Genomic DNA, 12,907 nt, shown 5'->3' on the forward strand with positions numbered 1-12,907 from the left:
GCCTACGCGTGATATCTACTCAACGCTCTTTGATGTAACGTTAGCTGAGACATTTAAACATATTACAAAAATGGTTATTAGTAACAAAATGAGTTCTTCTAGTATCCTTTATTATTCGGTCCTGTCTTTTATCATTATTCTTAATTTCACTTTGAAATCGGATACATGTTTGTTGCCCATTTATTATTAAAAAGCAGATCATCCAACTTGATCGCATTAACAGGTATCCTTCTATTTTTCACATCGCGGTGAGGGCAATCCATCCTCGAGGATGAATTATTCACACTGGTAAACACTTAACGTATTTAATGATGCGCTTCGGATTTGTAGCATCAGACATAAGCTATTCTATGGCTCCTTTTTATAATTTAGTTTAGAGCAGAGCAAAAAATAACAACTGTTAAGTTGCTATCTGAGATGCCCTGTGTTGACCCCTTCATTCCGTCCTTCGTTATAAGTGCTGTAATTTATGTACAAGTTGATACCTGCAAGCGGGAACTGCACCAGAGGAAAAGCCTTGTACCGGGCAACAGTGTTGGACGCGATAACATTTCAGAGGAAATAAGCAGCCTAGTATTTCCGGTGGCGTACATAGTCAAACCTCTATATTTCCTCGTGTGATCTGGATCTACAATAACAAAGTCCACTTTAGTCACTTTGGGACGACTTGTACGGTAAGCACTTTAAATATATCTTTCAATTTTTGTTGTTGTTTAATTCTTTGTTTAGAGCAAAGGATAACGTTAGATTTACATCACACGGCAACAGAGAAATAACATATTAGATTACTAAATGAAAGCATCCTTCTCTTTTATTCAAGGAGAAAAAAAAAAAAAAAAAAACACTTGTGTTCAGGAGCATGCTGTCAGTTAATCAGGAGTATACAACGGATCCATTATTAACTGACTGAGAGTAAGCCCTTGCTATTATTAGGAATTATCAGCATTAGGAAATAAATACTTTATAGAAAATATAAATGACTGGAAAATATAGCACTGATTTAAAAATATTAATGGTTAAATTATCTATTATTCTAATAATTGATATTCATTATAACTGCAATAAATTTTTTCATTGTTTTTTTTCTCAGTGATTTATTTACTGTTTAGGTTTTTATTTAATTTATTATTTTTTTACCATTCTTTTCATATTTATCGGTTGTTGGAGTATCACTGCGCTTATGAGTATAGTTTTATAAGACTAATAACGTGAGCATTATTTTGAGTGCCTACCTTAACATTAAACAAATTGGTACCTTCGCTACTGCCGATTACGTAAGCCTTGCGATTATTGATTGGAATGCTATTATTAATTGCAAAGCGTTAGTTGGAATGTCTGTGGACAAGTTGGTGATTGTTGCTTACAGTTCGTCCAAGTTGCGTGGTTTTTTATGGTAAACTTCTTCCTTGGCCCATTCCCATACAAAAAATCACAAGGCGTAGAGTCCGAACTGCGGGCAGGCATGTACCACCTCTGTCGATACATCCCTGGGAAACCATTATGCAGCTATGTACGGACATCATTTGCAAAATGAGGGGTACTTTATCCTACATAAAATTAAGAGTTTCAATGTTGTCCCACTGTTAAATAAGTGACCACGAATTTTTCAACATTTCGAGGTATTTTCTCTCATTCATTGTACCTTGAAGAATGTAAGGTCCAACAACCATGGATGATGTGATACCACGCCAGACTTTTACCTTTGGATTCCCCTGAGCCTTTAACACATATCCGGATCTTCTGCTACCCAACAACGGGAGTGGTGTCGATTAACAAAATCGCTAACGCGAAAAACCGCGTCCTCATTCCAAACAATGTTATCAAACACCTGTGGCTGCTCTTCCTTTCACCCCACCATAATTCCTGCAAATTCCATCCTTCTGTCGCAGTTATCAGGAAACAATTGCTGTACGTAATGTAGCTTCCATGGTTTAAAAGACGATTCTTTCCTGAGGACGGTCGCAATTGCATAACGGGAGAATCACGAGCTCCTTCACGCACAGGTTTCTGTGGGCTTCTTGAGAACATCTCAATCGCTGTGACAATGTTGTTTGGAGTTCGCGAGGTTGATAACCTTCCTATTCTTTTCCCATCGCAGCCTGTTGTCATTAACTTTCTGATGGCAAGGGCCTCACACCTACCTGCTGGTCGGAGTGAGGTTGACCATGGTGTTGGTGTTTGACCATCTAATGATCATTTGAGGTTGATGGTGTTTGACCATCATCTGAGGTTTATGGTGTTAGACATCATCTGAGGTTGATGGCGTTTGACCATCGAATGATCATTTGAGGTTGATGGTGTTTGACCATCATCTGAGGTTTATGGTGTTAGACCATCATCTGAGGTTGATGGTGTTTGACCATCTAATTAGCAGGTAAGAGCCCACATTTGGTTAATCTAATACTGGAACGTGAACGAAATGCGATATTGCACATTAGAATTTAAAGTAAACATAATTGCAATGTGCTAATGTTTAGTAAGGTGTTCGGATAACGAGAGGCGTAGTCATGTGAAATTTTTTTTTTTCCATATGGAAATCACTGAATATTCTACCAAATCACAGTTATGGAATTCGGATGATGGGACTATTGTCAACTACTTTTTTTTTCAATTTTAAATTATTATATTAGGGTCACCTGTATTTCAATACATATACCCGTATTTTGTGTTTACAAATTGCGTGTGTTCTCTGGTCGATTTGCCTGTTTTGCTGGACGAAAAAAAGCCCAGTTTCTAGTAGAAAAAAAAAACCTTTCTATCTATGCCTGAGACCGACTAACTCAGCCACGGAGTGAAACAAGCCCATTAAAGATCCTCACGTCATCGACGGGATTCGAACCCGGGCCTTTTCCATCCGGTGTGAGGAGGACGGTGACGATACCACTGTGTTACCACGCAGACATTGTCAACTACTATATGAAATTATTGCTTTTGTTTTATACAACAGAAAAAAGAAATTTTATACCGCAATTGTTATTGTCTACAATCGGCAACCATTGGACAGCGATCGTCAGAGGGCAAACATATTGCGCCTGCTGGCGGCAATATATGGATATAACTAAGTACTAGGTTCAGAGGCCACTGACACTCCCACAAAAAGCAAGAATAATGATCAGCAATCAACAGACAGCTGGTGACACAGGAAGCCAATTCTGCAGCTGCACTAGCAATCCTAGCGACTGAAACTTTAACCAGAATTCATGTGTTTGGGAAGTACAAACCTTTACTACAAGAAAATTCGCGAAAGTTTTAACGAGCATTCTGTATTCTTCATCAACTGAGGTTGCAGTGAGGAAGAAGCAAATTTCTTTAGGTTTCTTGTTTTCATTTGAAAAATTAAGCTCCACCAGCCAGGGTAGTGGTGTACTGGACGGAAACTTCCTTTTGCAAATTTTATTATTATTGTCACCTTTTACATTTATCGAACTGTGGTAAGAGTTCGCGATTGCAGTAAGCAGTAATAAGAGTAATAGTAATAATAATAAAAATCGGTTAATACGAAATTTTTAGTTACATCTCTTGTAGAAATTATTGTTGGAGTCAGACTTGCTTCATTAAAAGGTAAAGATTTTTTTTTTGTATTTGCGCTGAATATTTTGTGTGAAAGGAAAATATTAACTGGAGGAGAGTCATGTATGTCCTCCCTGAAACTTTTGAATCCAGACTGGTTAAGAAGTATAGAAATCTGGTAAATTTTTAGGGATATAGAAGTATGAGAGGTGTACAGATAAATACGTGTTGAGGTAAGCTGACATGGTAAGTATATCTTGATTTATATAATATTTTATAAAATAAAAGAAAAAAATTGAAAAAAATATTGACTTTTTAGATTCGCAACTTTTTTTTTTTTTTTTTTTTTTTAATTTCTGTCTTAGGTTTTTTCTATCCTGAATGATCCATACTGCACTATACTGAAAGTTAAATATATAATGCAGTTACCGTATATTCTGATGCATCAATTGACTTCTATTGTTTAGCCTTGAAATTTGTGCTTAACGTATTCTGCAGTATAAGTCGGCTCGCTTTTTTCGCAGAGTAGTCGGCGCGCGGGTACATAAATACAGCTGTTCAAGTCTGTGACTGCTAAATACGGTGCTGTTTCTTGTATTCTCTCAATCTTGTGAACTCCTCTGACCGTGTGGTCGTCCGAGTATAAACAGAAAATTTATTTATTTTATTTATAGCATCTAGCGTCGTACTTTGCGCATCATGGCCTTATTCGCCCATGCGCCATAAAAACCAAAACCAAACCAAAAAACAGCAATGTGTTATAGTAAGGATCATTTAAAAGTTCGTGACATTTTATTACACTGCACAGTAAGCTGCAAAAAAAAAGGTTAAGTGTAAACTGCACTTCCTTATGTAACAGGTTATGACCTACAGGCATAGGTGACGACATGACATCGCTCATTTTGGAGCTGTATATGCGTACATGGGATATTTTGATTATGTAACTAAGCCATTCCTTGTTGCTTATTTACTCCTGTACTGCAAATTGGCTTCTCAGTAAATGATAACTCAATATAGAAGCGCATTTGCTATAAGAGATTAAAATTTTTAAGAGATATTGTGAACTTAAAAAGTAAACCCCAAAAAAACACCCGACGAATTCCATTAACTGTTTTTGTCTGATGGAGAAGATGAACAAATTATTGGCTATTAAAAAGTGAGGAGCAATATAGGTTTGCAAAAAAAAAAAAAAAAAATATATATATATACAGTATATATATAGTTTCGATATTAGTTTAGAGAAAATTAAGAGTAATAAAGGAGGATAAAATGAAGTAAAAATCAGATAATAAAGTAATAGAAACAAGAGAGAAATAGAAGAGTGAAAAAAAAGCACATAAGAAATAATAATGCATAGTGATATGATACTAAGGAAAAGGATATTGACCATCCTTTTACTTATCACTTTTCAGTTTTATTTTATTTTATCTAACATTTTATTTCTATTTCTAACATTACAAAAACTCTTCCTTAAACTCATTGGAAACTGTTTTCTTTGTCTTATTTACAATATCACTTACGTAAGGCTCTAATTATCAATTAAAAACTGTATTATCAATTAAAAAATTATAGATCATGTTGATTTAAAGCACATTTCTTAATAAACTTCCATAACATTAGTCCAACTAAATCTTAATAATGGCATGGTCTCCTTGGTTATTTCATTCATCATCTCTCATTGTCTAGGTTTGTACCATTCGTAAATTTCGTACAATGTATGACGTTAAACGGGGCTTAGAGGGGAACAGGCGTTCTGGGTGTTATCAGACACTTAGTCTAAAACACTGATGGATCTTTCTATTCCAGAAGATTTAGCAGAAGTCCGGTTGGCCTGCCTCCCTAAAATCCACTCATGTACACCTCGTTGGTAAGCCCTGTTGCGTCACTTTGGTGGCAACGAACGTGTAGAGTGGTTTTCTTCAAGGCGCCTGGTCACCGTGAAGAGGAAAAGACCAAACCCTCCAGCAATTTATTAAATATGACAACACCAGAAAACAAAAATCTTTTTTAATTCATAACTATAATTCCTAGTCATTGTTAATGTCTATATGAAATATGCTATGTACATATATTAGATTATTTTGTGTCATTTCCTTTGTATTACTATCTGCCCCTAGCCATGTGTTGTGATGGGCTTGCTGATTTGCAATAAATGAATATTTATTTATTTTAAAAAATGGCCCCCCAGTTCCTAGCGACTCTCTTTCTCTCTCTCTCTCTCTCTCTCTTATGGCAGCGAGAGGATCAGAGTGGAAGTAAAAGGTGCAAAGAATCTTTGGGTACGACCAGGCTGCCATGCACGGAAACTGAACTCTGCCTGTTACAACGTAAGATCACTCATTGGTGAAGGAAGGATATTAGAGCTGGAAAAGGAATTAGAAAATGTGAATTGAAATGTCATCGGCTTGGGTGAAACAAGAAGGAATGAATCACAAGTTTATCAACTAGAACAGATGCCATCTGGCTTTAACAGCAAGACGGAACCCTAGTGGTATGCACCCCATTTATCCCAAACCACTGCAGAGCTCGCCGAAACTGGTGCCATTACCATGTGACGTGTAGCCCAGAAAAATTGGGTAGAGTCACGTTCTAGACGTTATTTCATCAGGAGACAACGAAGAATGCGGTACCATACCTCCAAAATAAGAGAAAGGGACACTCACGGTGGAGGCGGTGTACTCGTGTTGGGCGGAATAATGATTAACGGCCGCACCCCTCTTCATGTTTTTGATAGGGGTACCTTAACTTCGCAGAGGTACCGAGAACAGCTCCTCGAACCCTATGTGCTACTTTTTAGAGGTACGGTTGGCCAAGATTTTCTTTTAATGCACGACAACGCCACTGCACATAGAGCTCAAGTGGTGGAGGAATATTTTGAAACTGAAGACTGCCGTGGCCAGCACGATCATCAGACTTAAATCCGATCGAACATGTGTGGGACGCCTTTGGGCGTCTCATTTCACGCCGACAGCTCACCAAGTGATCAAGGAGTTGGTGGTTGGTTGTATATCACCAACTCCTCGGTCACTTGGTGAACTAAAATCTGCGCTGGTGGAAGAATGGGATTTGTTGCCACAGAATCTTATGGACGCCTTTTATCGGGCATGGTTCACCACTGTCAGGTCTGTTTAGCCATTGGAGCGGATCATACGCTGTACTGATGTCATATTACAATATTTTCGAGCATCTTGTATTGACTTTTGTGATGTGATCTTTTCGGTAATTCTATAAGTTGTACAAATGTATAAGTGCAACTCCTATAAATGTCCCTTATACCTGTCGGAAGTTTATCGCTGTTTCCTTATTTCTTGTTATTCTACGGTACACCACCATATCAAATTTTGTCCCGCTGCACCTCGAGCTGCGCGAGTTACACCACGTTTTCTGCGTGTTCTGTTAATTTTATCGAGCGGTGTATGTATAATGCTTTATTATATCATGCATGATCCAATTTTAAAAATTTATTATTTATTATACTTTCACATTTTTTTTTATTCCTGATTCATTCTCTCAGAGATCAGTTCAAAGTCCTTTCTGTAGAAAGGGAATTTGCGACCCTGCACTACCTGGGACTCACTATGTTTCTACACCTCCCTTGCTATTTACTGTTCTTTACTCTTCGTCTTATTTCTCGTGAGCCATTAGTTCTACGAACGCTTATCAAGAAACTATTTTCTTTCTATATTAACTTTTTTTGCCTTCACAAAATTTTCAGTAATTTTTCTTGCTGCTTTGTTCGTTGCTTGCCTTCTTATCTATGCTGAGTTGTATTTATCATGAATTTAACTTCCAATTTTTTCCCTGCTAGAGGTAGCTAAGCCGTATATATTTAGGCACATTTAATTTTGTTTTCTCTTTGGCGCCTTTCCGTTGACTCTCGCGTTAAGTTTTTGTTCTGTTGTATACACGCGCTCTGTAGAGTCAATTACAAAATTCATGCCTATTATATAAATTTTCACCATTTTTTAAGCTAGTATTGGCTTTAATTTCCTCAAATGCTTAATTCAAATTATTTATTTCATATAGTTTTAACCTCAACCTTCATTGCATGTATTTTATGTCCGAAACAGAGACAAGACTCGATATTGTCCTCTTTACTTAATGCAATCTTGATGATTGGCTCTTGAAAAGTGACACCAAGGTTGTGCTTTATGGGCAATATCCTTTCCTTTAGTATAATATCATTATGTATTATTATTCCTTATATATGTTTTTTCACTCTTCTGTTACTTTGATCTTTATCTTATTTTTTCTTATTTTTTCTCCTCCTTCATTACATAGATATGTATATTTTTTATTGCTCTATTTCTCCATCCCGTTCATATTTTTTCATAATCTACTAATTTTAATGTTCATATATGTGTGTGCGTGTGTGTACGTGTAAAAAATTTACTGATATTAATTCATATCTGTTTAACGCTAACACGTGCCTTAATTAATCAAGCTGACAACTTTATACTCGGCATATAAGTTGACTCTAAAATTTCAGGCAACTTTTACTACGGAATACACTGCATGTTCCGTTTTGTTTCCTCAGTTACTGCTAGCCTCATTTTTTTATGGAGCAAAATGATTGAAAGGAAGCAGTACGCTTATACAACAACTTATTTTCGCATTCATTAACGTTCTCTTCCCCTGCACCATCAACTTGCATTTTTGTTGGCAGTTTAACATGGGTGTCTATTCAAAGTTGTGAAATCTGTATAACACGAGTGGTCGTTAGTTAGTTTGAGTTAAGAATCTTTAGCAAAAATGCCTGATGAAGTGCCAGTTAGCATCAAAACAGTCTGGGAAGAGGTGGAAATTTCTGTAATTTGCTTAATATCTGTAACTTGCTTAATCACTTCCAAGTTGTTGAAGACTGAATGTCCTTTTACGCAATAAAGGAGTCACTCACACATATGAGCTGTTTCTTATAGTCGGGGGACTGATGTTGATATAGGGAATTCTATATTCACATGCAGGTGTCTGAGGCATTAATCCATGATAGACTTAGGGTGTTTCTTGAGTCAACTGCACATCATTTTACCAATAGTTTGTAGTGACTATACTTCAAAGCAAATGCCTTTGCTTTTTTTTTTTTTTTTTTTTTTGCATTTTGAGAAAGGGCTATTTGAAATGATTAAAAACAACAAACTGAATAAAATTCCTTTTGCAATTTTTCTTAAAAGACATTTCTTAATCCTAGATTGGTAATCGTAGGCCATGTGGCTATTGCTATATTAAAAATAATCGAAGAACATTCTTACTTTATCAATGAACTTAAATTACTTAAAATTCAAACGTACATTTGTTTAATGTAAAAAAAACTTTTATTATGTCAAATATTATTTTCATATGCTATGTTTTTACGATTTTGTTGAAATATGCTGTTTTAAATTTATTTACAGACAGACTACATCAACGATGGAACACCGTATGTTTTGCCTGCTTCCTTTTCTTCTTTCTCTCTTAATATGTGTTTACACAATGGATGATTTCTGTCCAGAACGAGATGTGTGTACCTGCGGAGAACTCGAAATATTGTGCTACTGTAAAAAGAGGGAAAACATTACTCTCGCTGCAACATTTAACATAAATGTGCGGACTATTAGAATTGAAGGATGCGGTAAGGTAGAGTTTCCTCTGGCGTCTATGACTCATTTGCAGTTGGATCGAATGGAGTTAGTTGATATTCAGGAGGTATATGTGCGCCCTTTTGCTATGATGGGAGTCCAGAGTATTTCTGTGCTTCGTATGAGTGATATTGGGCAATTGAACGTCAAACCACATGGATTAAGTGGTCTTACAAATGTAAGTTTGGTTTCACTGGTTAATGTTGCAGCCGAAATACTACCACAATGGGCATTTGGTGGAGTTACTGAAATCGAGACATTCGAAATACTTAATTCAACTATTGGAACAATAGAATCGCTGGCATTTATATTGTCTAATATCACACATTTCAGGGTAGTGAACAGCACTATTGGAACTATGCTAAATTCTTCGATGTTAATACATAGTGTTGATACGATGACCTTCTGCCACTGTTTTTTTGAGTCTACGGACAACAGTACTTTTACCCTTGCGAACATAATTACTCTGGAATTTGTTGGTTGCACGTTCCAGGAGGTGAGTGGGGAAATGATTCTTGCTAAACACGTGGAGTCACTTGCTTTCGTAAAATGCAATGTGGAATTATTTAAACAAAAGGGATTAGGATCTATAGAAGTTATTCATAATTTGGAATTTTCCGAGAATAGAATAAAAGTAGCAGAACCGGACTCTCTCTTTCCGGGATATGGTACATTTGGTGCCCCTCACCCAGACAAAGATCCAGTAATACATAATAATTCCTTTTACTGCGATTGTGAGCTTTCTTGGCTGTGGTTTGAAAAGCAACAAGGTACCTATAAACGTCTTTTGAACTCCAGTTATTGCCATGGACCAGCGGAGCTTACTAACGAGAAACTTGTTGATTTGAAGCCTGTGGAGGACATTGGCGGTCGATGTACTGACATTAAACGACAATCTTTCACAGGAGAAGATACCACTTTACCAAACACAAATGAAGTTCTAACATTCAGTCCAACCACAAATGATCCTTCTCCCTCTAAAGCTGCATTGGATTCTACCGAAGTTAAGGAACATAAAGCTGCATTGGATTCTACCGAAGTTAAGGAACATAAAGAACCTGCTCATGCATCTCCTTCGTCCACCGCATCTTCTATTTTCATGTCAGTGGCTATGAATGGAATGGGTGTGGTATTGCTATGCTTGTGGTATTTGAGACTGAATTAATCATTATCTGTCTATGGGAATTAGCAAAGGAATTTCTTTTGTTAATACTGGACTGTTTACTTAAACGATTGAAAGGAAAATCGGTAAATTAGTTAGATACGTATTTATTATTGGTACGTATTTATATTAATTGAAAACTAGTCAAAACTGAATATTTGATTAAACTTATGAATATTTATTTATTTTTCGGTAAAGTTATTGTAAAAATAGTCAGAATAATACAGCTTAATACCACTCAAAAGATGCAGCTGTCATTGGAAATGATTCGGGAAAAAAGGCGATCGTTCCTCTAGTACTTTGACGATGCTCCAGATAGATTTGAAACATATTGGAATTGTAGAATGGTCCAGGTAATGGGGAATTTCAGTTTGGGACGAAATTAAGAGAAAAGATGAGCCACTCATTTTTGAAACTTCAAAAAGCGATAATCTTGTGGTTTGATTGCTGCATTTTTGCATTCACATTTTCATGAAATGCAATTATAGGTTAAAACATTAAGACCATTTTTCCAAGTTTTAATATTAATTTAAGATAAAATTCAAACAACTTAACATCTCTGCAACCATACTTTATCAATGTCAATTGGCAACATTAACTTAAAGATATTATTTTGATTATCAAAATAATTTCCGATAAGTAAGTTGTGTTGTTGATATAAATATGTTTGCTGTATTAATGTTTAAGTATATCTCTTTGAACTGAAGATGTATATTTAATATTTTATAATATAAATACCACATAATTTTAGGTTCTTTCAGTTGTAATAAATTGATAAGAAAAGATTATCAGCTTCTTCATAAAGAATGTATGAAGTGGAGTCTAACATGATAGTTTGCACTAGGTGATCGTAGGTTTCAAAGACAACACTAATGAGACTTAATTGAAGTGACGAAATATTCAAAATCAAGGTTCCTTTGTTCACGCATAGTCAGTTAAGCCTCTGCATGCGTCAAAAGTTAAAAAACTATTACAAATACGTCTTTATGCAACATATTCGAGTCGAAGTTTTTTGTTGTAAATCACTTAATATTGAAATTATAAAAATATCTAGTAGTAGACTTAGATTCTTACCTCTTTATCGATATTGCTTTTATCTTTAGAAAAGCGTTTTGAATCAACAAAGAAAAAGATAATCGGACAAAAAAGATTTCGATCTAATTCTTCATATTCCTGAGGCCCTATGTAAAAAGAGATAAATAAACTATTTTGAAAGTTCAGGATGAGAAAAATTACAATTATAAGAATTTAATAACCTTGATGAAATACGTATAGATTTTTTATAACCATATTGAATAATTTACGTTTAGAGTGACAATAATGGCATTTTTGAATTTTATAAAAGAGATGTTTATGCAAACTAAGTAATTGCATAGCAGTTGGCCTTCATTGTATACTTTGGTTTCTGCTGTTTAGTACATCAAAATTTAAATAAACGAACTCCTGACTAGCTTCTTATTGCTAAAGGGGCTCAACGAACAAATAATTTTAATCAATTCTTGCGTCTGACTTGCGAGAGGAACACTAATATTTGGCAACAAAAAACATGACTGAATAAATACTGGTGCTCAAAAGCCATGGAAGAAATACAAAAACGTAAATAAACCAAGGGCATGTTAATTATTAAGACACGTTAAAAAATGCGTCATTAAAGTTTTATCATAATACACAAAGGCGGAACAAGTTTCTGTCTGAAATTACAGATTTATGCAAATGAGTCGCGAGTGGCTTAAATGGTCTGTTGGTAATCCATTGAAACGCAATCTAATAAGACACGTGATCTCTGTGAGTAGCAATACAGGTATTCTATTGACTTCTCATGCTGAGAACGCGATTGTTAATTAATGCCGGAGGTATCAATTCCTATTCTGCTATAAGGCCCTATGACTGGCAACACTCCGACATAGAGCGTTCCAAGCATTCTCTTTGGAGCGGAGGTCTGTAGATGTGATTAGTTTGCTATACGGCTATACCGCTCCTCCTGAAGGTTCAGTAAGAGAACTTTTTGAGAACATTCATTATCATCAATTAAAAGAAAGTTTGGACCAATTGCTCGTACTAAAGAGGGAACGTAAGGGTCAAGGACCTCATTTTGACACCTTACATCCGTCAGAGTTCCCAGCCGGAGCACATGAAGATCTGTACGGCCAGTAACAGTGACTTCAGCCTGCACCGTTATCCCATTACTTCCAACGGCGATATTAGCGGGACGGAATTTGGTTCTTGGTTAGGTGAAGCCGAGAATCCAATTGAAAACTGCATCTCGACTCATCAATGAAGGGCACCATGGTCCATTATTATTGGTCAACATGCTGTCGTTTTTTTTTTTTTTTTTTGTGCACAGTAGTCAAGGAAACACAGGCAACCTGTTAGGCGTGCATAAAGACCCCTCTCATGAAGCCTCCTGTATATAGTATGTCTGTGTATAAACCCTCCTGCAGATTCAGAAAAACTAGAAGCAAGTCTGTTGAGTATGGGCTTGGCACACTCAGGATCCTGAGCTGGTTATCATCATTCTTCTCTTTCTTGGTGATTCCTTTTTACTTCTCTCTCTCACTGGAATTTTTTTTTTTTTTTGGCTGGTGCAGGCAGCATAAGCCTCAGGCTTCCTTGCACCATA

General features: G+C 36.1%; 1 protein-coding gene across 1 annotated transcript; it reads left to right on the top strand.

The window, feature by feature from the left end:
* The first annotated feature begins 591 nt into the window (after window positions 1–591).
* On the top strand, window positions 592–11,467 carry LOC150088108 (uncharacterized). Its single transcript, XM_090369339.1, has 2 exons — window positions 592–674; window positions 8,901–11,467. The coding sequence occupies exon 2, from the start codon at window positions 8,917–8,919 to the stop codon at window positions 10,288–10,290; it is 1,374 nt and encodes a 457-aa protein (XP_090225465.1). The 5' UTR covers window positions 592–674; window positions 8,901–8,916; the 3' UTR covers window positions 10,291–11,467.
* The last annotated feature ends 1,440 nt before the right edge of the window (window positions 11,468–12,907 follow it).

This window comes from Mastigoproctus giganteus, chromosome 3, assembly GCF_048544385.1.
Source record: "Mastigoproctus giganteus isolate SK-2022 chromosome 3, ASM4854438v1, whole genome shotgun sequence".
Lineage (NCBI taxonomy): Eukaryota > Metazoa > Arthropoda > Arachnida > Uropygi > Thelyphonidae > Mastigoproctus > Mastigoproctus giganteus.

Coding starts and splice junctions, on each gene's coding strand:
- LOC150088108 (XM_090369339.1), top strand. CDS start 8,917: ATGGAACACCGTATGTTTTGCCTGCTTCCTTTTCTTCTTTCTCTCTTA.